A 23,019-nucleotide genomic window follows, 5' to 3' on the forward strand; every position below is an offset into this window, starting at 1 on the left:
AGACAGAATTGAGACAAAGGTTAAAGACAGAATTGAGTTAAACATCCTACCTCATAACAATTATTTATTTATTGCAATAATATAATCACCAAATAAGTGAACAATATTTATTAAACATTTGACCCCTAATTGCATTGGCGGCAGTCTCTTATGTCAAACAATGGAACTGTGCACTCTCTCTTCAACGAATGAAGACAGGGGAAGTTCAGTATTATAAATACAATTTTAAAAAGTCCCAAAGCAACTGCATGCTGTGCAAACAGATAACAGAATAACTTTATTTGTGTTCGTTCGGGCAGCTAATGTGTTTTGCAGGGAACAACTCAGGACCTTATTCTAGTACATACAAAAGACTGAGCAGTCAACCAAAGCGGAACCAAGCTCTTTAGTCTCTGATCAGCAGAGTTTGTAGTTCATTCCAATTCCAAACAATATTGAAAGCAGAGTCAGTTTTAGTTGATCAATTTGGTTGAATGTAACATGAGTTGATGGACTTTGCAAAGTTTGGCTCTGTGAGATGCTAAGGCAAAACTACTACTGTATCTCACTTTGGATTGTTTGCTGGGTGATATGGGTTATGAACAGCGGCCCCTGCCCACCCTACCAAACTGAAAAGCAACGCCTCTGCCCTCAGTGAAAACATCCTGGCTACCAGTGTTGCAGCTAGACCAATAGTGGTGGGCTCTAAATCCACCTGGGGCGAGCACAAAGGGCAAACAGTTCAATTATTCATGTTCAGATATGGGGGCCATCATTGCTGAAGTGCAATCTGGGGGAACTTTGTGCTGGGCAGCGCAGTGTATTTTCCTCACGAGTACTGGGCGAAATTTCTTAGTTCTGAACAATTTGTTTTCTGCACTATAAACTTGCCACAGTCGTAGTGCTTTTCAAAGGGGATTTTATTTTATTTCTAAATACATTCAAAGAAGGAAATCCTTAAAAACAAAATCATGGACAGTTTTTAGGATGGCAATTCTGATGTGTAGAAAAACAAACACTGCCCGGCACCACCCACTGTGGCTACAACACTGCTGACTATGCCATAGTTACATGAAGGCTTGATCTAGTCTACTCTCCAGCAGGTTTCGGCAGTTTCAATCCCACTAGCCTGGCACTCTCCTCTATTGTCCTCTCTCCCCTTCTATACACAGTTTGGATGGCCTATAGAAAAAAGACAGGGCATGAAAATGTTGTTAATTTAAGAAAATGACTAAATGAAACTGCTCTCACTACGTCAGGGTTGGCCAACACTTTGGAATGGCAAAAAAACAGAGCTGAAATGGTAAGTCTTGTCAACGAATCCCTAAACCCTTACTCCTCATTCTTCAGCCTGAGTACGAAACCTCATTGTCAAGTCCAAGCCAAAGTCAGGAGTCATTTGGGATGAGTCTGAAGAATCCAAGTCTTGTGAGTCCGAGTCATTTAAAGTAAAACAAACTTTAAGAAGGGGGGGGGGGAAACTGAGGCTCACAACTTTTTGAACAGTGGCGGCAATTTCAAACAGTAAATCCACACCAAAACAAAATCACTATTTTCATAAATTTTCGACAATGTTTTAAAAGTAATTTAAATTTTCAGGAAACGAAATCACACCCCTGTCAAATTTGTGTATTTTTTTTTTTTTAAATAATTAAACTATGTAATAAATAATACCTCATGTTCTCTTGTACTCTTGAGCATGCATAGATACGTCTGCGCCTGGTGGAGCATCTCATTGTGCGCTTTACAGTGCTTCTCTGATGTCACCTGGTTCTTTCGGAATTGATCAACCAAGAAACTGTAGGCCATTGTATCTTTCGGAGAACTCTGCCAATTAATTTAAATTTGATTATTATTTTTTTTTTAATTAGAGTTAATTTAATATTAGAAACATATGAAGTTCCTGCAAGATTCCCAAATACTGTTGATGCCCTGATATTTCAACTTATAGCTAATATTATAGGGAAATCCCCCCCACCCCCTCCCGACCGCCCCCGGAGATTCTCCCAGGGGCAGGTTATAGGGGGGTGGGGAATTCAAAAGGGGGCGCTATCGGTTATCGCAGGGGGACGTTTGTGCACAGTTCAGAGTTAGCGGTGTGATGGGATCATGTGGGGGACCAAAGATTATAGAGCGCCGCAAGGCCCAAGATGCTGAACTGAAGCGTTATCTATTGTTGGAACGCGAAATACGCATGGGCGCCATTTCAGCAAGTGAATGTTTTGTTTCCCATTGATAGGAATGGTCATTGTCTGCACTGAACTGCACTGATCTATTGTTGTATCAAAAGAGTTACTTGCCGAAATGGCATCCAGTGGGATTTCACATTTCAGCCGGAGTTCGCATCTTGCGCCTTGCACTTGCAGCGCTCTATAATCTTTGGTGGGGACCCATCCAGGACACCGGCGGCCAAAAGGATTTATTTAGCAAATACGCCTACCACCAGCAGCCCATGATGAATCCATGCGCTTTACAATCTGTGAATGATGTGGACTGTCATGCCTGTAACCCAAAGATCATATTCATAGAGCGCCGCGCCTACGGCGCTATATACGATCTTTGCTGTAAACTAAAGCAAATTGGAACCTCAGTCAGGAGTCAGACCTACCTACTTTTGGATAAAAATATACATTTTATGTTATATTTTCCTCACCTTTTTTACCAGACGAAGCTCCCGTATTAAAGATCGCATCAACCGTAATGTGTTTATGCTGTTATTAGCCGCCATAATTGAGCAAAACTTCAAAAATAATGATAAGAAGGGAGATTAGAAGTCAACCAAAAACTGGAAAGATATCGTCTGGTATGGGAGCTGACATGTTGTGGCTTTTTCACGCATTTAAAATTATAAATATGTAGTTACAAATTATTTTATATAAATTATTCAAGAATGTGAAAATAATATTATTTAATTCAATCGATTTTATTTATTTAAAATCATTATTTATTTCATAGATAATTATATAAAGTTGAAGTAAGAATATAATTTTCATTGTTTTACACTCTTCTTGGTAACATTCCCTGGTTCGCGTCCTTGTATGCATCTGCACATGTACATGAACGTCCCATGGTAGGCAGATTACCACTGAATGATTGCACAACCATCAACCTTGCCGCACACACACACATGACAAGTCAAGTGACTGGAGAACTTAATGTTTACATTTTCGGCTTGGTTTTCTAGCCACTCTCTACTGTTTGGAGTGAAAGATTTCCCATTGATAATTCTGCTGCGTGGCTGGTAAGTTGGTACGCCGTGGCGTGTTGTGTTGTTCTTGTTTGTTGTGATGTTACGATGGCGGCGGTGGCCTCTAAAAAAAAAAAAAAAAATCCAAATTGTAAAATTAATGTCATGCATGATGATGTCTGATGATGATGTAATCGATTGCAATTCAGGATTCGGGATTCGGTCTCGGACCATTTTTTGTTTTACTCATGAACAACTGAACTAATGCGAATGTTGTAATTGACTAGTCTATAGCCCTCGTAGGACGTCAGTCAGTGCCACTGCACTGACGTCCTGGGTATAAAGGTTCTTTACAAATTGTAAAAAAAATTGTAGTCAAACTTGTGTTCGCATTGTATTTTAGTAATATACAATGCGAACACACAATGCGAACACAAGTTTGAATACAATTTTCTTTATTTTTTACCTGATTTGAGAAGCTGAAATTCCGTTCATATATTCATGGTGTCCCTAACTATATTCTCAACGAGTTCACAGCTAACAAATATATCCATGGAAGAAATTATATCCGAAAATATGTCGAAGTTATGCGCTGGCGATGTTGATCATCGTGTACCACTTGATATTGTGAGCCCAAGTGCGCATGGCTTTGATTACAGTGCATTATCTTGCCGCTGTTTGCCGTCAAAACAGGGTAGGTGCCGTTAACTCGTCTTCAACTCCTCCAATATACATTTTAAAATCCAGAAGGCATAGGATATTCCAGCTCAAACAGAATTTTTATAAATTTCAGGTTGAATTTTGGTTACAAATATCAAGTTTTTTTTCTTAAAAATTCCAAGCGTGCAGCAAAAAATCGTCTGCTGCGCGCCGTCTTGCTTTTTCACAGTGCTTCTTGTATATGTGCGGACAACAGAGGGCGCTTTCCTGCGCAAGTATATTTTTTTTCTTGGGACGGTTAGCATGCGCTAATTTATGGTAAAAGGCCTCCTTTGTCCTAGGAAAAAAATACGCTTCCGGCTCATGGAGTCTTGTCACAAGACGTCAATGCTCGGTATCGCATAGTTCTGCGCTTTGTGTAAATTGCTCACCGACTATTATCCATCTGCTTAGTGTTTGGTTAACGCAGAGTGACAGGGATTTGGCTGCGCGCAAATAGTAGGCCGCCAGTGATCAGTGCAAGAAAGTGTTTACCGGAAGTTAGTGCACGACGTGGGATCAGAACACGCTAATTTCAATTTTCTTTTCACAAAATATTAACACCAAAGGAGAAAATTCAACAATTTTAAATAATGCGAACTTTGAGTTCCAACTACAAGGAACATGTGAGTAAAAGTTCAGAATCCCGACTTAGGTAGAAATATTTTTAACAGATTTTTTGAAAATTTTTCGCAATGGTACGGGACCTTTATACCCTGGACTCCGTCGCGTTGCCTGCAACGGAGGAGTCCAATCTGGGCTAACTAGTCTACAGAGTGTGAGTGAGTATCCATGCACACTGACCATGGAGGTAGAAATAGACCATGGCATGATGCACTGACAGTGACCGCAGACAAACTCACTGTGACAGTTGAGTTAGACAGGGACAGTGTGACTCCATTAATTAAGTTCCTACATTCATACATAATATGGTGACGCCATCATGGTCATCCATTGTTTTGTGAATCAATATATTTATTATTAAGGACCATTATTATTAATATTTGGAACTTCATCATCACTTAGTTTTTGTAAACAAAAATTATTAAACTTACATTTAATTAGGCCTATAAAAAGCTACCGATTTTACTGACAAATAGAAACATAAAAAAGGACTATAAGCCATCCAGTATACTGGGTCTAATAATTAATAACATGCAAACAATGAATGTTGTATTTTAAATATTCTTTGTATTAAGCTAGTGTGCTTTATTTGGTTGTTTTTTGGTACATTTTTGTGATCTTAATACTAACGCATCTCTCCAGCATGTGCAGAGTTCAGACAACTCGTCTATCGGACAACTCGACAGTTCGGACAATTCAAAGGTTGAGACAACTCAACGCTTTATACAACTCCTGGCCTGCAAGCTTACACTGGACTCCCCCATAACCCCCTTCCTGGGGGACGCCATTGCTCGCCAAGTCAGTACAGTTTGATGGTTCCTGCGCTGAGGTCCCCTAATGTATCTACAGTCATCCACGGCCATCCGTTGACTTGTCTTTGCCATCCGTCTCCAACGGTTGAACAGACAATCCGTCAAGTTACCGGAACTGTCGAGTTGTGCGACAGCCGAGTTGTCTTACATTCATCTTTCCAGTCAGCCTATCCAAGTAGCCCCACTTGTGGCTAATTCTTGGAATCGCAAAAATGGGGCTACCTCTTAATTAGTATCTCTCGATGTGTTTTGAATAATACAAAACTTTGTTTTCTTTGAACAGGATATATTAACCCTTGTGATTGAGGCAACATGACTAAAGGTAACCAGGGTCGATTCCTGCTGCTGTACGGCTCACAGACAGGCCAGGCCAAGGCCATTGCAGAGGAAATCTTTGAGACGTCCCCACAACATGGTCTGGATCCTGAGATGCACTGCTTAAGTGTCACTGACAAAAAGGTCAATATTTGTTTTAATATATGTATCTATCAAATGAAATCGTCTTTTATCACAATTAACAGTGCTCGATACATTTCTGTGGAGCTTCATTTTAAAATAAAGGGCTAATCAAACTTTGGCGTATGCTACTTATTATGGATGTATGTAGCTCCATTTTAAATAGCAATATGGCTGAAGTGTACATTTTTCGTAATTGATGCAACCTTCAGATGGGATATAAAGCCATAGGTACATGTACACTAGGTCCTGTGTGTTCTGTATTGAACATAAAAGACCCAGTGCACTGAAGTGTATAGAGAAAGAGCTTGCCCCGATGTTCCTGGTTTGATTGGCTGCATATTGCACCACAGCACCCTGAAACCATTACATGGTGCTATAAAGGAATAGGTCTCATACTTCAAACACACATTATAGTCCCACATCTTGTAGGAAAAAAGTTGTGAGTGCTATGATACTGAGTGGATGTCTTAAAGGGCTATTATAAGAACCAAGCATTTTTAATTTTATTATTTTCATAACTTCTTGTATTTTCTACAGTTTTGTATCGAGAATGAAAAGTGTGTTGTGATAGTCGTCTCCACAACAGGGGAGGGCGAACCACCGGATACCGCGACCAAGTTCTGGCGACGCTTGAAGAAGAAGACCCTTCCAAGTGATCATCTCAGTCAGGTTGAATTTACTCTGTTAGGTAAGACGCTGGCCTGTTTATCGGCTTCAACTAAGTCATACAGCCAACACGCATTTTCTCCCACTCATCGGAACAAACTCCCCCGTAACATCAAGGACGCACAAACTCTGGATCAATGTAAACGCCTTCTCAAATCTCATTTGTTCAACTCTGGCTCATTTTGTTGTGTAATGCACTTTATATGAACAGTTTATTATTATTGTTAATCTTTAAGAAAGTCAAACTGTATTCAGTGCATCTGCAAGGTCAAATTTCAGTTTTTTGGTCCACCCAATTTGTAATACTTTAAATGGAGCCCTTTATGAGAATAGCAGAATAAGTGTCTGACCTCACCCTAAAACGAAGTACCCCTAAAGTGGAATTTTTGTTATTACATTTCAAAGATCCCTACGGTGATCTCTCTCGGTCGCTTTCCAGGTTGAATTGTAAACTTACCTTAACTTTAAGGCAGTTATAGGTTGAATGGATCTTGACTGGTACAGGACCGCCAACATTAGAATGGGTAGCTCAGTTGGTAGAGAGCGGAGTTGGCAATCCAGAGGTTGCAAATTCAAGTCGTGCTCTGGTATTTGTCTCTGATCAACCTAAAATTCTTTCAAATATACCTAGTAAATTTCCCTTGTGGTTTATTGTCTCATTTATTTTCTTTTATTTTACTATTAGGTCTTGGTGACTCAAATTATACAAATTTTTGTCAAAACGGCAAAAACTTCAATCAACGACTTCAGGCACTGGGAGCTGGCCACTTCTACCAACCTGGATTTGCTGATGACGCCACAGGGTAAGACTTCATCACAGTCAAATAGTTGAACTTGTTTCAAGGAAACATAAAACATAGATTTTTATACACAAGATGGCAGACTGGCAGAGTTCAACTCTCCCTGATTTTGCAGAAAATTCCTAAAATAATACCAATCTTCCCATGTTCTGATGAAAAAAATTCTAAAATCTACACCAGTGTGGAAACTTTGTCTGTATGATGTTGAATGTATTTTTAAATATCTCTCTGCTTGTTGTGCAAAAACTCCCTGATCACTGATTGCAAGATGTGCTGTATTGGATTACTTGGCTATGGGCAGCAGGGCTTGACTTAATATAAAAGGGGAAAAACAGCAAACCATTTTGGACTTAGCGTATCAAATTCCAAGGGGCAACGAGGCAAGATGAGTTTTCAGCTTACAATGCATCCAACGACTACAGTATAGGGCAGCAAAATTATTCTTTATGGCAAAAAAATCTGACCTTGTTTCACATCTCCTTCAACCACTGGCTTCCTATTCACGAATGCACATGTATCATCTTCAAACTGTTAACCATCACATATAAATGTGTGAATGAAACTGCTCCCCCTTACCTTACTGAGCTTAACACTCCTAACCAGTCAAACCGCACACTCCGCTTCAGATACAAGGATTCTCACTAAACCTAAAACCAGATACACTTCATCCTCCAAAGGTTTTTATGCAGCAGCACCAAACCTTTGGAACTTGTTTTATACGTCATGCTAATTCACTTTCCGATTTCAAAATATCACTCAAAACACACCTTTTCCATACTTAGTTTGCTTCCTAGGCTATTTATTTATTTCTCATTGCTTTGTATTGTTAATTTTTGATTGCTTGTAATTATTGTTGTAAAGCGTTGTGGTACCTTTTATTTGTGTAAGAACGCTATATAAATGCTTGGATTCTTAGTATTGTTAATGTACATGTATATCCATTTAATTTGTTTTTTGGAAACTAACAGATCTTTTTCTGTTTTGGGGTTTTTTTTTTTAGGTTAGAGATAGTTGCAGAACCATGGATGGAAGGGCTTTATCCGGCCCTCTGCAAATGCTTAGCTGTTGACACCCACTCTGGTCACCGGAATGATAACGACACCACTGGAAAAGAAACCATTTATGGTGATCGTGAGAAGGCAGTAGAAGGAAACCGCAGTACTGAAGATTTGAATTTGTCCGACATGAAATCTGTAAACCCTGTTAAAGAAATTGCCAAAGCAGTGTCACATTTGAATGTCGGTGATTCTACAGGTGGGATTCCTTCTAAGGACTCTGGCCCAACTGCTGATGTTAGCCTGAATGATAATGCCAATCCATCTGACAGCAGAGTTTATACCACAGATGTGCCTGATTTCAGCCCAACTGATGATGCCCGCCCGACTAATAATGCCAAAACTTCTAATGTAGTTGTTACCCAATCTTCAAAGTCCAGAACTACAACTAGTGGGATTGCAGTACTTCAAACAATTGAGAAAGATTCTCAAACAGAAGCTAGAGAGGAGACTGCTACACAGAGATCAGGACAAGAAAAACTCAACAATGAAGAAAATAAAGTGCAATCGTCAACAGAAGAGACATCTAGTGCCGCTGGACAGAGTGGAGTGGTCCAAAAAGCACAAGGTGGTAAAACAGCATCTGAGGGACACTCATCCACAGTGGTGACTGTTGACAGTCCCTGTCTGAAGCAGTCTGTACCACCCTTATCCGAGAGTGGTCTAACCCTACCGTTATTGCCTCCTCCATTTTTAGAGGTTGAGTTCCATGCAGAGAAGTCGGTGGTAAGAACTGTACAAATTATATGTATCTTAAAACCAACAATATTGAAACGGACAACTTAAAGGGGCTGGATCAAAGCAGCCCTGTGGCTGTGGCTGTTTGACATAGAACTATGAACTCCCAGACAGTTACTGCACGTGCACGAACTCTCTTGCGAGAAATAGATTCGACACCGAAGGAGGGCATGCATGTTGTTAATGAGTTCAAAATTCGGTGAACAGCCACAGACAATGCTGCAAAGTCTGAAGAGAAGTCATGAGAAGTCCATTTAAAATTTTGAGTATTACCACTAAAAGCTTTTGAACAACACTGGTATTTGTCAGATTGTCTGAGACCAGTGGCCCAACACTTTCACTTTCGGTGGCCCAACTTTTACACCAAATTACAAACTGGGAAAGTTTGAGCTCAATCAGTCATTGGACTCACAAATAAAACCGAATGAAACCTTTAAATGTTTTCACTCTTCTCAAACACCGTTGGCTTTTAAGTCGCGAGATCAAAACTGATTGTACTCTTTTCTCAAAAACCTTAAAGCATTTTAAGCAAAAATACTTCAAGATAAGTTTCAACTATTACCGTCTTTATTGTCAGTTTTACCAAAAGCCTATAACCATTGTGTCATCAATCTATTCTCTTTTTTTGATATTTTGCAGAACTTGGAAGGACTCCCTCTTCAAGGTGGTGCAAAATTGCCGTCCGCTTCTTCTGAAGTTACCATGGCAACACTGACAACAACAACCCAGCTGACTAGAGATGATGCAGTCAAAACTGCCCTGGATGTTGAGTTGGACATCACGGTAAGCTCTTAAAAAAGACTCTTCAGTGATCTGGGTAAAGTACTGCATTTTGCTTTTTGAGGGGGGGGGGTGTCATTTAAAATTTTTATTTAATTTATTTTGGTTGTGAAAACACGGACTCTCAGAAAAGTGAACTTAATCACTGAACATGTTGGCCTACTAGCCAAGGCCAAGAACCCAATCGAGAGAAGACAATAAGGGAAGTTTCATTTTTGTGGAGAGTGTCATTTTTAGTTAGTAGCTGGGTTAAACAAATATTTAGTGGATAATTTGATTTCATGAATCAATTTCTTTATTATTATTATCAGGGAAGTGGAATGTCTTACCAACCCGGGGATTCCTTCAGCATCATCTGTCCCAACGACGACGAAGAAGTGAATGATCTGATCCAAAGACTCGGCCAAGAAGACAAGGCGGACTGCCCGCTCAGTCTCAAGGTGATGGCAGGGACTAAGAAACGACGAGCAGCAGTACCCGAGTACATCCCCCAACCTTTGTGCACAATAAGACATGCACTTCAGTACTCATGTGATATACGCAGCCCACCCAAGAAGGTATGGGATCATTGGTTTGCTTCCTTTTTTTAGATCCCTTGCATAGGCCGGTATTGCTGTGAGCTGTGGTTAAACAATTCTTGGCCAACGATAGCTCTTCAATGACCTCAGTGAGGGTATTTTTTAGAGCGTTTGATGTCATATGCCAGGGGTCTATTGCAGTTAATAGTTGTGTAAAATAGAAGTTGAGATAAATAGAATTAGCTTTTGCAAACTGCTTAGTAACCAAAATAACCTATGGTATCAATGCTAAAAATAGTCAAAGGCCTGGGTCCAATTTCATTGCTCTGCTTTCTGCAGAGAATTATGTGCTTAACGTCAAGCGGATTTCTTGGGTTAGCTGGGATATTTTGGCTGGCGTGCATGCATATTCCAGTAGACTGGGCAATTCTACGCTAACACATCTAGAAGAGAAATTTGGCACTTGCATGTAAGGGGAGAGAAGTGATCGCAAGGCAGGAAGAGGAGCCATGAAATTGGGCCCGGACGTTTCAAGCCTAGCAGAGTCCTTCTCAAAGGCTAAATGACAACACAATACACATGTGTGTTATTCGGTCATGTTACATGTACCCTCGGAGAAAGGCTCGGCTAGAATGAGCCTTGGAGAAAGACTACATGTATGCTAGGGTTAGCCTTCGAGAAAAGATTGCCAGACTAGTCTGCCCATCAGGTTGTGCTATATTTGGACCAGATTTCATCAACCATGTGACCAAAGAAAACTGGTTCCTCCGTGTGCCAACTCTCTCAATACACAGCTCTGGTATGGCCTGTGTTTTGTAACTCTGTAACAGAGTTTGTTTTGAGTGGCCCTTGTCCTAAATTTATTGTTGTTTTTCTCTTAATACCAGGCTTTCCTGAGAGTCCTTGTCGAGCACACTGATGTGGAGTCTGAGAAACGTCGCCTGCAGGAGCTTTGCAGTAAGCAGGGAGCATCGGACTACGGTGCCTTTGTCAGAGATCCACATTTATCATTAATGGATATCCTGACTGCCTTCCCATCGTGCAATCCACCAATGAGTCGAGTCTTTGAGCATCTCACCAGATTGCAGCCAAGACCGTACTCTATATCAAGGTTTGTATAATGTCTTGAAGAAAATGAAATTGTACAAAGATGACCACTGTGGTCCAGTGGTTAGACTGAAGGACTTGCACACTACAAGGTCTTAGGTTTGAAACCCCCACGCTAACCGCTGATTTCACAATGACTAGATTAAGTATTGTCGTCTAGTTACTGAATCACAATTTCTTTGGTTTGTGCAATTCATAATCATAGACCAACGTTTGTGTGAGAGAGATTGGCTTTTGTCTGGTTGCCGTTTGTAACCCCTTGTGGGAATTTAGGAGTTCCCTTGACGGGAAAAGGGCAAAAGCAAAGCGGTACCAAGGCAAGTGAGAGGGAGTCTTGGGATAATTTCAGGACAGGGTCCAATGTAACAGAACTAAATCTTTGCTTAGCAGAAATAAGCAGGATACCAGTCACAAATGGTACATGTGACATGGTAGTTTGGCTGGTAACCGTGTTCTAGTAAGCATCATTTTGTTGTGCTTATCTCTTTTTGTTGTGCTTACATAAGTAATATGAAAATTGTTCCAGGTCATCACTCCCTTTTTTCAAATCAGCAATGGTGATGTTTCTCTCTGTTTCAGCTCACCTCTGGTAAATCCGTCCAAGCTTCATTTTGTTTTTAATGTGGTAGTCTTTCCCGAGAGTCAAGGCAGAAGCAAAAGACGAGAAGGAGTCTGCACTGGCTGGCTGAGTCACATGAGCAAAGGAGAGGAGAAAATAAACGACAACTCGGTCAATGATCCGACGACCAACCTCGGCACTGATTCTCTTTATAAGGTTGGTTTTAAATAATCTTATTAAAGCCATTGGACACTTTCGGTAAACAGTATTATCCAAGGCCCACACTTCGTGTATCACAACTTTTATTTAAAATAACAAATCTGTGAAATATTAGGCTCAATCGGTCATCGGAGTCAGGAGAAAATAACGGGAATACCCACCCTTGTTTACGCACGTTTCGCAGTGTCATGACATGTGTTTAAAATAAATTCGTAATTCTCGATATCGAGAATTGATATTGTTTTAATGTTTTATCAAAAAGTAAAGCATTTCATGGAATAATATTTCAAGAGAAGTCTTATACCATTACCTTCTGTAAACCCAGTTATTTGTAAATCTGTGATTTTTGTTTGTTTGTTCTGTTTCGAAAGTGTCCAATGGCTTTACCTTGGATATTTAAAAATTTATTTTGGTTAGTGCCTTTAGTCTTTTGAATCAATCCCCTCTTTGTGGATTAGATTATTGGTTTTTTGTAAAGGAACACGTTGCCTTGGACCGGTCGAGTTGGTCTTTGAAAAGCGTTTGTTATAAAATGCATATGTGTAGAAAGATGCTGTAAAAGTAGAATACAATGATCCACTCAAACATGCCTCGAAATTGCACGGTTTTCCTTTTACCTCGTGGACTAACACAGTCGGCCATTTATGGGAGTCAAATTTTTGACTCCCATAAATGGCCGACCGTGTTAGTTTGCACAGTAAAAGGAAAACCACGCAATTTCGAGGCAAACTTGTGTGGATCATTGTATTCTACTTTTAACACATCTTTCCAACCATATACATTTAATAACAAACGGTTACAAACGCTTTTTTATAGACCAGCTCGTCCGATCCAAGGCAACGTGTTCCTTTAACTAGTTTTACTCCTAGGCCTCATTATGTACTTCTTAGGGCTCTAAATGTCTTGTAGGGAGTTTTAAGGTGCTTTTATATTGTATTGTTGTGTATTGTAATGTATGCATCCAGGGTCCCCAGAGAGAACAGTTAATTGACAACTCGTGGGGCTACCCTGGGTAAACAAGCACTGGGTCCACAAGCATGCCATGCTAGATCTAGACGACCGGGTTCAGCACGCATGTACACAGGCCTCTCCTCGGCCATTGCCAAACCGGTTACTCTCTCTGCAACAAATTTATTTTAGGATTGTTATTAATGTGACCGGCTTTAAATGACCCTTTTACTGTTTCACTGATCTGTGATAGTTCCACACTTTCATTGCTATCTGTGTTAAAGACGGAGAAAATATAAGTGACGTGAAATCTTCGGCTTCAAGGGAAAGAGTGTGATTAAATAAACATAATTTAAATAGAACGTCAAGAATAAAACTTACAAGTCTCAAATACTAAAGACAACATCATATTATTTGAGTCAACAATTGATGAACTACATGAAGTTATTCAGAGCCATGGAATTAGAGATTTAATATAGTTAAAAGTGAACACGCCCTTCTGTTTTCAGATTCCGATTTTTGAGCGCAGTAACCAACACTTCCACTTGCCCGCCGACCCTGCCACACCCATCATCATGATAGGTCCAGGAACGGGTGTGGCACCATTCATAGGATTCTTGGACCACAGGGCGTGTCTGAAAAAGGACGGGGCTTCTGTCGGTTCCGCCTGGCTCTTTTTCGGATGTCGGCATAAAGAGAGAGACTTTCTCTACAGGTTGGTGACATAAATCGTGTGTTTAAATTGTTCATGTCATGAGCACTGTATCACTGTGTGATAGTGAAGTGTGGTGTGAGTCCTGTGACTGTTTGCAACCCAGACATGAAGCCAGGGTCATTAACAATTATTATAGAGGGTCTGTACAATACAAATGGGTCAAATCCAATGCTGTTTCAATTAAATATCAGCAACGTACTAAAATTCTCTGTACACAAATGTACAGATCATGTTTTGAGTGTAATGTCATCAAATGTTTTGGACTTTGACAGTCATTGCTCTGAAGGATATCAAACGAATTGGTATTTTACACAGTTTTAATGTGGGGTCAAAGACTTAATAGAAAATCTATCTATTGCAAAATGTATGGATCACAAAAACTGAATTTGACATTGGAGCCCCTTTTCAGTATCCCTTCAACTTTCAAAGAAAAGGGCTCTTCTTTTGGGGGACTTTCACCTTTCTTGATAAAAAAACTTTGCCAGTAACAAATGAACTATGTTTCTGGTTTTTGGGGAAGTGTATTTGATGTACTGTTTTCTGTCCTTAAGTCATGTATACGGTACCTACACTATTTACAGTAAACGTAAAGACACTGGACACTATTGGTAACTGTTAAAGACCAGTCTTCTCACTTGGTGTATATCAACATATAACAAACCTGTGAAAAATTGAGCTCAATTGGTTGACGTAGTTGCGAGATAATAATGGAAGAAAAAAAAACCAAGTCACACGAGGTTGTGTTTTTTTCAGATGCTTGATTTCAAAACCTCAAAATCTAATTCTGAGGTCTCAAAACTACATAACTTCAGAGGGAGCTGTTTGTCACAATGTTTTGTACTATCAACAGCTCTCCATTGCTTGTCACCAAGTAAGGTTTTGTGCGAATAATTATTTTGAGTAGTTACCAATAGCGTCCACTGCCTATAAAAGAGATGCTGCATTGACTAGTTTGCTTTGGGGTTGGTTACATTACATGAGGTACATTTAGACAGGAAACCAGTCTAAGTACCTGTGTAATATGCATGCCTTGAGTTTCCTGTACAGAGGGCCAGTGGATTAGTTTCATAGGAAAGGGCACTGGCATTTTCAATTACAAATTCCATATGTAATAATACTGAGCTCTTGTATAGCGCTTTATGCACATCCGATGGGCGTACCAAAGGGCCCAGTATTTTTTTTCTTTCAAGCTATGCAGAGCTATGTTTGAAGTAAAACTCTTATTCCATTACAAACCATCTTGAACAGTTGAGCTCAAGTGGTTGTCGAAGTTGCGAGATAATAATGAAAGAAAACACACCCTTGTTACGCGAGGTTGTGTGCTTTCAGATGCTGAATTTTGAGACCTCAAATTCTAAATCTGAGATTATCAAAATCAAATTCGTGGAAAATTACTTCTTTCTCAAAATGTATGTTACTTCAGAGGGAGCTGTTTCTTACAGTGTTTTGAACTATCGACCTTTCCCCATTACTCATTACCAAGTAAGGTTTTATGTTAATTATTATTTTGAGTAATTACCAAAAATGTCCACTGCCTTTAAACCTTCTCATTATATTTCTTCAATCAGGGAACTCCTCCAGGAGCACCTGTCCTCCGGCATCTTGACCAAACTGTCTCCATCCTTCTCTCGTGACCCTGCCCCGTCTGAGTCCAGTCATGATGCAACTTGCTCCGAGGTCCCTCGCTACGTCCAGGACAATCTCAAGCTGCACGCCACTGCTCTGTGTAGATTGATACTGGAGGACAAGGCTGTCGTCTATGTGTGTGGGTGAGTGGTTGTCTACTAACTGTATCGAACCCTGGCAATGAGTAAGTGGTGGGATTCATTTCCTTATGAGCATCCCCCTTGTGATGGTAAACGTTGCATAACAGAATTAACCATAAATTATTTCAAATAGTAAACTAGCTGATGTAAAAGGAGTAAAAAACTCTTTTTGAGGGAGTGTTGGTTTTAAAAAGCATTGGTGTCTCGACATTTTAAACAGTATTCTCGGCTCTTCTTTGGGCCGGCTAGTTTGATTAATTCTAATTACAGCCATCCAAATAAGCACCATTGATTTGAGAGATCTGCAAATTAATGTTATTTCCCACAATTTTTTCAGTTTTTATAGTAATATTTGTTCTGAGAAAACCTTGATGCCATCAGTGAGTTTTCAGACGGAACTTTCTTTTTGGCATTGTCAAATCGTGTGACTCTGTCTTTATTATTAAGATGGTTCTAGTGTCAACTGTAAAGAAACATGTTACACAGCGTTACTCATGAATAACTTGACAAGGTTCACAAGTACAGAGATAAAGCAGACATTGTAATGATAGATGTACAGTGTATCTGCCAGATCAGGGTTAGCCTTTTGTCAAGGCCTTAGTGGCTTTGAGAGCCGCGATCCCAAGCGACTGGAACGGGAGACTATGCACGCGATTGATGAAGCCACACAGCTTAATTATTGTTAAATTGCCTAATTTGTTAAGAAGTATTCTGAACCGCTGACCACGTCCCTTCTGTGACTGGAGTTTGCCTTTTTTCACCAATCGTGCTCAGGCCAGCAAGGTGTCAAGAGGAAAAACGTTTGCTCTAGGATTAGAGGGTTGTGGGTCTGAATCCAAACTGAGTAGCTTGTGGATTTGTTTCAGACTTGGGATGCACTGAGTGTAAATTGGTTTTCACACGTCGGTGTAAGAGAAAAACTCAAGTATACTAATAATAATAATATCAAAGTCTTATAAAGCGCAGGTATCTACCAAACAAGGTACTCAAGGCGCTAAGTATAATTATATAAACTTTCAGAAAGATAGGTTATTGAAGTGATGAATTCTGAGGCCCAATTATGTAGCACCTTATACGGGTTTACCATGTGCTAAGGTGCATGTAGCAGCCACAATATAAATGACACTATTTGCAAAGTGTAAGTGACAATAATAATTATAAGCAAATAAACTAACCAAGCCGTCAGTAATGTACATTGTAGGTCAGCCTATGTACAGTAATTGTTTTTATTTAATTTTGCCGAGTTTCTGACAGGGATGTCTTGGTTTTGTTTTCTTGCAGGGATGCCAAGCACATGGCTAAGAATGTGACTGAGACATTTAGTGACATCTTCATCAAAGAAACAGGGAGGAATGCATACGAGGCAGCAGTCCTTCTTGCTTCGCTTAGAGAAGAGAAACGCTACCTGGAGGATGTTTGGACATAAAGGGTATCAGGCCTGTATGCTTCGATTTTTAAAGGGCAAGGGCACCAAGGCATTCTCTGCTTGGTAGTACAGTAGAAAATTTCTACTGTAGCTTTTCAAGGGCACAAAGGCAATAACAAGGGGGCATGATGGCAATTGCCTTTGTTGCCTCTGTGAAGTATCGGGCCTTGGATGTGTAGAAGATTTTGACATCAAGATTTAATGTACGGTCAGGTAGTGAGACTGCATGACTTGCAATCAATAGATTGTGGGTTAAGATCAGGCTAAGCAAATCGCTGATTTCACAATGACTAGAATGAGTATTGTCAGCTAGCTATTAATCACAATTTATTGATTTGTGCAAGTCATAATCATAGACATTAAACCCCAATGCTTGTATGGGAGTGATTTTCTTTTGCCATTTGGTTTTTATATCCTCTTGTTGGAGCCTTGCCATGTTCCCTTGGTGGGAAGATCATCTAAACAGACAAACAAACAAACAAACAAACATAGGTGTAGTAAAGTATGATAAAGCACAGATTTGGTTCTGTCTAGGCGTAGACTTTACATTGGTTTATATCCAAGACACCTGGCCCTGAAATGCTTGAAATGTTGGTGTTTTGACAAGCTAGCCAGAGAAATAACGATAGAGAATATTTATGTTTTGTTTTACCTTAATCATACCCAAAAAGTATGATTACCTGAGAATAGTTTATTTTTATCGTACTTTTGGAGGTTCATTTTTGTAGTTTGGTTTATGGATGCTTAGCAATTAGTTTGCTTAAGGGGTGGTTGGTTCATATCCCTCTACCCCTATGTTATTTGTTTTTCTATGTTCGACCTCAGATCATGTTATATTAGGTTAAAATTAAATTGGAAGGAGCTTTGACAGTGGTACTTTGAATATTTACGGAAATCACACCTTTTTTTCTCAACTATTTACACTTTTTACGAAACATTTATTTTTCCAATCATCACTTATCATTACAGATTGCACAGCTTTCTAAATATGTACACACAAAAAAACATTAAAAGGGAAGGTTAACTTTTAGTCATTTTAAAATCAATGACAACAACTTTTAGATAGAAGCTTACTTCAGCTGTTTATAGTGTACAGCATCTTGAGAAACATTTTCATTTTGGTCTTTACCCATATACACCGATATGTGTTGTATACTCAGTACTTACCCGAGTTCTGTGTTGCATCTATTGAATTTCCATGAACGTTTCACTTCATAGTTAAAGGAACACGTTGCCTTGGATCGGTCGAGTTGGTCTTTAAAAAGCGTTCTGTAACCGTTTGTTATAAAATGCATATGGGAAGAAAGATGATGTAAAAGTATAATACAATGATCTACACAATATGCCTCGAAATTGCGTGGCTTTCTTTTTACCTCGTGTTAGTTCGTGACGTAAAAGGAAAACCGTGCAATTTTGAGTGATACTTGTGTGGATCGTTCTACTTTTAAAACATCTTTCTAACCATATGCATTTCATAACAAATGGTGAAACCGTTTTTTGTAGACCAACTCGTCCGATCCAAAGCAACGTGTTCCTTTAATGTGGTTGTGTTAAAAACGTACCAGTTTTTATGCTCCATAATTTGAACCTGAGTGGCGTCACTGCAGTGACACTTATCAGAATTAGGTATTCTTATTTAGGATTGGTGTTCTCTCCAAACCTGTCATTTTTCACTTTCATAAAATCTTATCCAGGACTAGCGATTTTAAATTGGTGTTTTTGTTAATCTCTGCCTTCATTAAGTCTTTACAAATTGGTATATCACAGTTTTTTGTCAATTACAGAGTATAGAATTATATAATAGCACAACAATTGCATTCATATTTATTTGTAATCCACCTTAATCAATCTATATTTTCGTTATTAGGGAGCACACAGCCTTATTGTATCTCTGATCCCAGGTTCTTATAAATACTTGCTGATCACTTTGTTGCATAAAAAGACTTTAAATAAAAGATCATATCATTATAAATTAACTTATGGGTAACCTGTCCTACTTTCTCATTTTCTGCGCCAAATCGAGTCTACCCAGGATGTACGATCGTTCTCAAAATATTAAACCATAACATGCGAGATTGGTTAGTTTGGGATATGTGCTTTTTCCAGTTTAGGAAGCCGGTTAAAGTTATTTGCAAAACCTGCTAATATTAACCGATTGGCCCCCTTCAAGCGCAAGCAACGTTGATGGTATGCTTAGGTCGATATGTATTTTGCTCCTAGAACAGGCATCGTCCAACTATCTGCCCAGATTTGCCCCATGGAGGGCGCTGTTGTTGAATGTGATGTCATACGCAAAGGTCTATATATTTTTTTCCAAATAAACGTCAAGTTCAACATTGCTGCGAGAATGGATTGCCTTTTGAGTACTTGACGCTTTCCTCTGCATTGTAGTAAAATGTATTCAGATGTTGGTTCGGTCAGCTGTTCGTTTGAGCACACAGTCTTCCTTAGTTTTAAAATCAAGTCGGTTACTGTTGTCGGTCTTATTCGCCGCCCGCCGCTCTGTGCACCTTTCCAACTGTTGTTGCGGGGACGGTACTCACATCCTCGATCCTAGTTGCATGAATGTATAGTCTCACTTTGTCCAGCGCGTTATTGGCAGGATGTGTGTTACTGGGGTGCATGGCGCTTCTTATAGGCAGCACTGACAGACAATGTGACACTGACTAACGACTTGTCATCAAGTCTAGGTCTTCCTTTGACCATGTTATGTTGTCTCCTGGTAGTCAAATCATCAGTTTTAAATGAATCTTTCTACAGTTTGTGTTTCTAAGGTTACCTCTTTAGTGTCTTTGGTTGTTTTGTGCTCTGCTGGTATCCGTGTTCTTGGCTTGGGTATGGGTGGGGCCCGTCTCTTGGGCTTAGGAGATTCAGAGAAAATCTTTGTACTACCTGTACCACGACCATTGACGTACACATGGGGGGTTTCATAATTTTCAGGAGGGGGAGGCGGTGGACACTGTACCATCTCTTTGACCCGTCTTGTCTGCCTGTGTCCCGAGCTTCGTTTCAAACCAGTCGAACTCTCGGTCATGCTCTTGATCGAAGTAACGTAGCTCCTGACGAACTGCTGACCACACGGAGTGTCTGCTGTGTCACGCCTAACGGCTGGTGAGCGCGGAACCTTATAGTGGTCGGCCAACCCCTTACCGCCCAAAGGATCCCGAAGACTGGGCGTGGTCGTGTGACCAGTTGAGGTTGTGGGTACTTCATCAGTGTTGCTCATTCCGCTTGGCGTACTTCTGACCATTCCTTTCACGTGTGATGAATATGTTGCCTCGCATTGTTTCTGTTTGAGCACCACCACATACTCTGTATCATCGGAGCAGGTGCTGAGTCTGTTGGGGTCGGCCGCCGCAGGCAATCTTAGTTTTCCCAGGTCAGCATAGGGGTAGTTGTATTCGTATTCATCAGCATCGTCGTCTTCCACGCTGAGCTCGCTCGGTAGAGCTCTCAGCTTCTGGTTCAGACGCTGTGCTGACTCCGCAGAGAACACGCTGCTGTTGGTGTATTGAGGGTTGGATTCCCGAGCTCCCCAGTTCCCGAAGCCATCATCTCGGACCTCGTAGATTGTGTCTCTTGGATCCAATAGGGACTCTACAATGGAGATCAGTGTTGATGTTGATGAGATTCTTCTGATGTCGGGACCTGCTTCGTTTGCTAATAGGTCACTCATACCGACGTATGAAGCGGAGCCACTGGCGAGCGGGTCGGGGAAGCCATGATGTGGATGCAGTCTCCCGCTAGTGTCATGTGTGCTCCGTGAGCAATGATCTGAAACAAAACAAACAACATGAGAACAATTAAAACCCCAAAACAATTACAACATATGGACGTTTGTATGCAATCTTGTGTCTTTGACCGTTCGGGATGTCACCCTCGTGTCTTTGAATGTTCGGGGTGTCATCCTCGTGTCTTTGACCGTTCGGGGTGTCATCCTCAAGTCTTTGACCGTTCGGGGTGTCATCCTCGTGTCTTTGACCGTTCGGGTGTCATCCTCGTGTCTTTGACTGTCCGGGTGTCATCCTCAAGTCTTTGACCAGTCGGGGTGTCATCCTCGTGTCTTTGAATGTTCGGGGTGTCATCCTCGTGTCTTTTGCCGTTCGGGGTGTCATCCTCAAGTCTTTGACCAGTCGGGGTGTCATCCTCGTGTCTTTGACCGTTCGGGGTGTCATCCTCGTATCTTTGACTGTCCGGGTGTCATCCTCAAGTCTTTGACCAGTCGGGGTGTCATCCTAGTGTCTTTGACCGTTCGGGTGTCATTCTCTTATCTCTGACTGTTCGGGTTGTCATTCTCGTATCTGTGTCTGTTCGGGATGTCATTCTCGTATCTGTGTCTGTTCGGGTTGTCATTCTCGTATCTGTGTCTGTTCGGGATGTCATTCTCGTATCTGTGTCTGTTCGGGATGTCAATCTCGTATCTGTGTCTGTTCGGGATGTCAATCTCGTATCTGTGTCTGTTCGGGTTGTCAATCTCGTATCTGTGTCTGTTCGGGATGTCAATCTCGTATCTGTGTCTGTTCGGGTTGTCAAGCTCGTATCTGTGTCTGTTCGGGTTGTCATTCTCGTATCTTTGACCGTTCGGGTTGTCATTCGACTGTTCGGGTGTCACTCTCGTATATTTGACCGTTCGGGATGTCATTCTTTTGTCATTGACCTTTCAGGGTTTCATCCGCATGTGTTTGGTGTAATAAAACTCCGATTGAACAGTCATACAGCAATTGCCTTGGTTTTGTTTTCCCACGCTGTCCTACCTCTTTACCCTGCTTAAACGGTTGATTTTGAACGATTGATTATACCCTTTGCATTGGCCATTATAGTTTATGACAAACAATGTGTAAACCTGCATGCCTGACGCGCCGCTCACGACTTTAAGCCAATGGTTGACCCCAGCGAGGGGACTGTTTTTGGCTTGTGATGTCACATGCAAGGTTCTATTTGTTTTGCTGGCTGGACTTACCTTCTCTGGAAGGCCTGCTGGTTATAGGCGTCATACTCATTGTCCGCTTCCTGCATATCAAACAAATTATAATAAAGTGTTAACCTTAATCAAACTTGTACATTTTTGCGAGAGATCCATGATCAGAGCTGTGTGCAACATGTGAACAAGATTGCATTGGGTGGTCTTTAAAAATATGCTTGACCCGTAAAATTTCAATGCAGACCAAGCGCAACTTGTGCATTGGTCTGAATGCAAATACTATAGAGTGAAGATATCTGTCATTGACTTTACTCTTGACTGCGTACAGGAGTCAGAAGCTGTAAAGCGAACCCGGTGAAGAAGGGATACACTGCAGATCCCAAAACCTGTGAATGCAGAGAGCAGCAGACCATGGATCATCTTAATGCATGCCTGCTACTAGTCTGGGTGCAAGACGTTTCTCGTTTCAGGTGAGTGTATAAGGGCGGTCGATGCGGGCACTGTTGGTGAGTTGGCCGCGCTGTTCGTGAAAGGAAAACGAGAAACGACTTGCACCAAGACTAGCCCCCTACTTACATCACCAACAACAACTTATGACCTGGCTAGAAGGCTACCGACACTGCTCTTCAGTGTGCCAATTACTGGAAGGATAGCATTTGAGCTGCACGGACACTAGACCTATTGGCCTTTTTTAGGGTATGGGGGACACTATAGGGGGCGCCTTGCTTGGTTTGGGTGTTAACGTATGTTTTTTTGTGGATTGTTTGATGTATCCGTTTCACAGCAAGATTGCAAACCATTTTGATAATATTGCTATGTTTTATTTTGGCTTTACCTGACGTTGAAGACTCTCCTTGTTCGCCTCTTCCTGAACGCATGCGCAGTAGCACTGATTATAATCAAGACGGCAGCCACACCACACCCAGTCAGTACAGCCATGCGGAAGAAATGTAGCTGCATATGGGGCGTGCTGGGCACAATTAACATATTCTCTGGAAGAAAATTCAAAAGAAAAGTGTCAAGATCTAAAGTGTCATGACA

At 40.8% G+C, this 23,019-nt stretch overlaps 3 protein-coding genes across 3 annotated transcripts; 1 reads left to right on the plus strand and 2 right to left on the minus strand.

The window, feature by feature from the left end:
• Window positions 1-32: 32 nt before the first annotated feature.
• LOC117288470 (protein FMC1 homolog) lies at window positions 33-2,796 on the minus strand. Its single transcript, XM_033769348.1, has 3 exons — window positions 2,633-2,796; window positions 1,654-1,806; window positions 33-1,161 (listed from the first exon to the last, which is right to left on the minus strand). Exons 1-3 carry the CDS (start codon window positions 2,705-2,707, stop codon window positions 1,069-1,071), a joined length of 321 nt encoding a protein of 106 aa, XP_033625239.1. The 5' UTR covers window positions 2,708-2,796; the 3' UTR covers window positions 33-1,068.
• A 293-nt stretch (window positions 2,797-3,089) lies between these two features.
• LOC117288471 (methionine synthase reductase-like) lies at window positions 3,090-18,335 on the plus strand. Its single transcript, XM_033769349.1, has 12 exons — window positions 3,090-3,220; window positions 5,585-5,760; window positions 6,298-6,448; window positions 7,112-7,229; window positions 8,227-9,007; window positions 9,659-9,802; window positions 10,111-10,356; window positions 11,205-11,428; window positions 12,004-12,199; window positions 13,660-13,865; window positions 15,434-15,634; window positions 16,913-18,335. The coding sequence occupies exons 2-12, from the start codon at window positions 5,614-5,616 to the stop codon at window positions 17,055-17,057; spliced, it is 2,559 nt and encodes an 852-aa protein (XP_033625240.1). The 5' UTR covers window positions 3,090-3,220; window positions 5,585-5,613; the 3' UTR covers window positions 17,058-18,335.
• A 1,462-nt stretch (window positions 18,336-19,797) lies between these two features.
• On the minus strand, window positions 19,798-21,699 carry LOC117288112. Its single transcript, XM_033768811.1, has 2 exons — window positions 21,336-21,699; window positions 19,798-20,831 (listed from the first exon to the last, which is right to left on the minus strand). The coding sequence occupies exons 1-2, from the start codon at window positions 21,697-21,699 to the stop codon at window positions 19,798-19,800; spliced, it is 1,398 nt and encodes a 465-aa protein (XP_033624702.1).
• Window positions 21,700-23,019: the final 1,320 nt, after the last annotated feature.

Source organism: Asterias rubens, chromosome 3, assembly GCF_902459465.1.
Source record: "Asterias rubens chromosome 3, eAstRub1.3, whole genome shotgun sequence".
Classification (NCBI taxonomy): Eukaryota; Metazoa; Echinodermata; class Asteroidea; order Forcipulatida; family Asteriidae; genus Asterias; species Asterias rubens.

Coding starts and splice junctions, on each gene's coding strand:
- LOC117288470 (XM_033769348.1), bottom strand. CDS start 2,707: ATGGCGGCTAATAACAGCATAAACACATTACGGTTGATGCGATCTTTA. Junction 1,807..2,632: donor AGCTTCGTCTGGTAAAAAAG/GTGAGGAAAATA, acceptor ATTAATTGGCAG/AGTTCTCCGAAAGATACAAT. Junction 1,162..1,653: donor AGAGTACAAGAGAACATGAG/GTATTATTTATT, acceptor TTTTTTCTATAG/GCCATCCAAACTGTGTATAG.
- LOC117288471 (XM_033769349.1), top strand. CDS start 5,614: ATGACTAAAGGTAACCAGGGTCGATTCCTGCTGCTGTACGGCTCACAG. Junction 7,230..8,226: donor TTTGCTGATGACGCCACAGG/GTAAGACTTCAT, acceptor TTTTTTTTTTAG/GTTAGAGATAGTTGCAGAAC. Junction 15,635..16,912: donor GCTGTCGTCTATGTGTGTGG/GTGAGTGGTTGT, acceptor GTTTTCTTGCAG/GGATGCCAAGCACATGGCTA.
- LOC117288112 (XM_033768811.1), bottom strand. CDS start 21,699: ATGACATCCCGAACGGTCAAATATACGAGAGTGACACCCGAACAGTCG. Junction 20,832..21,335: donor CGAGAATGACAACCCGAACA/GTCAGAGATAAG, acceptor GTTTTGTTTCAG/ATCATTGCTCACGGAGCACA.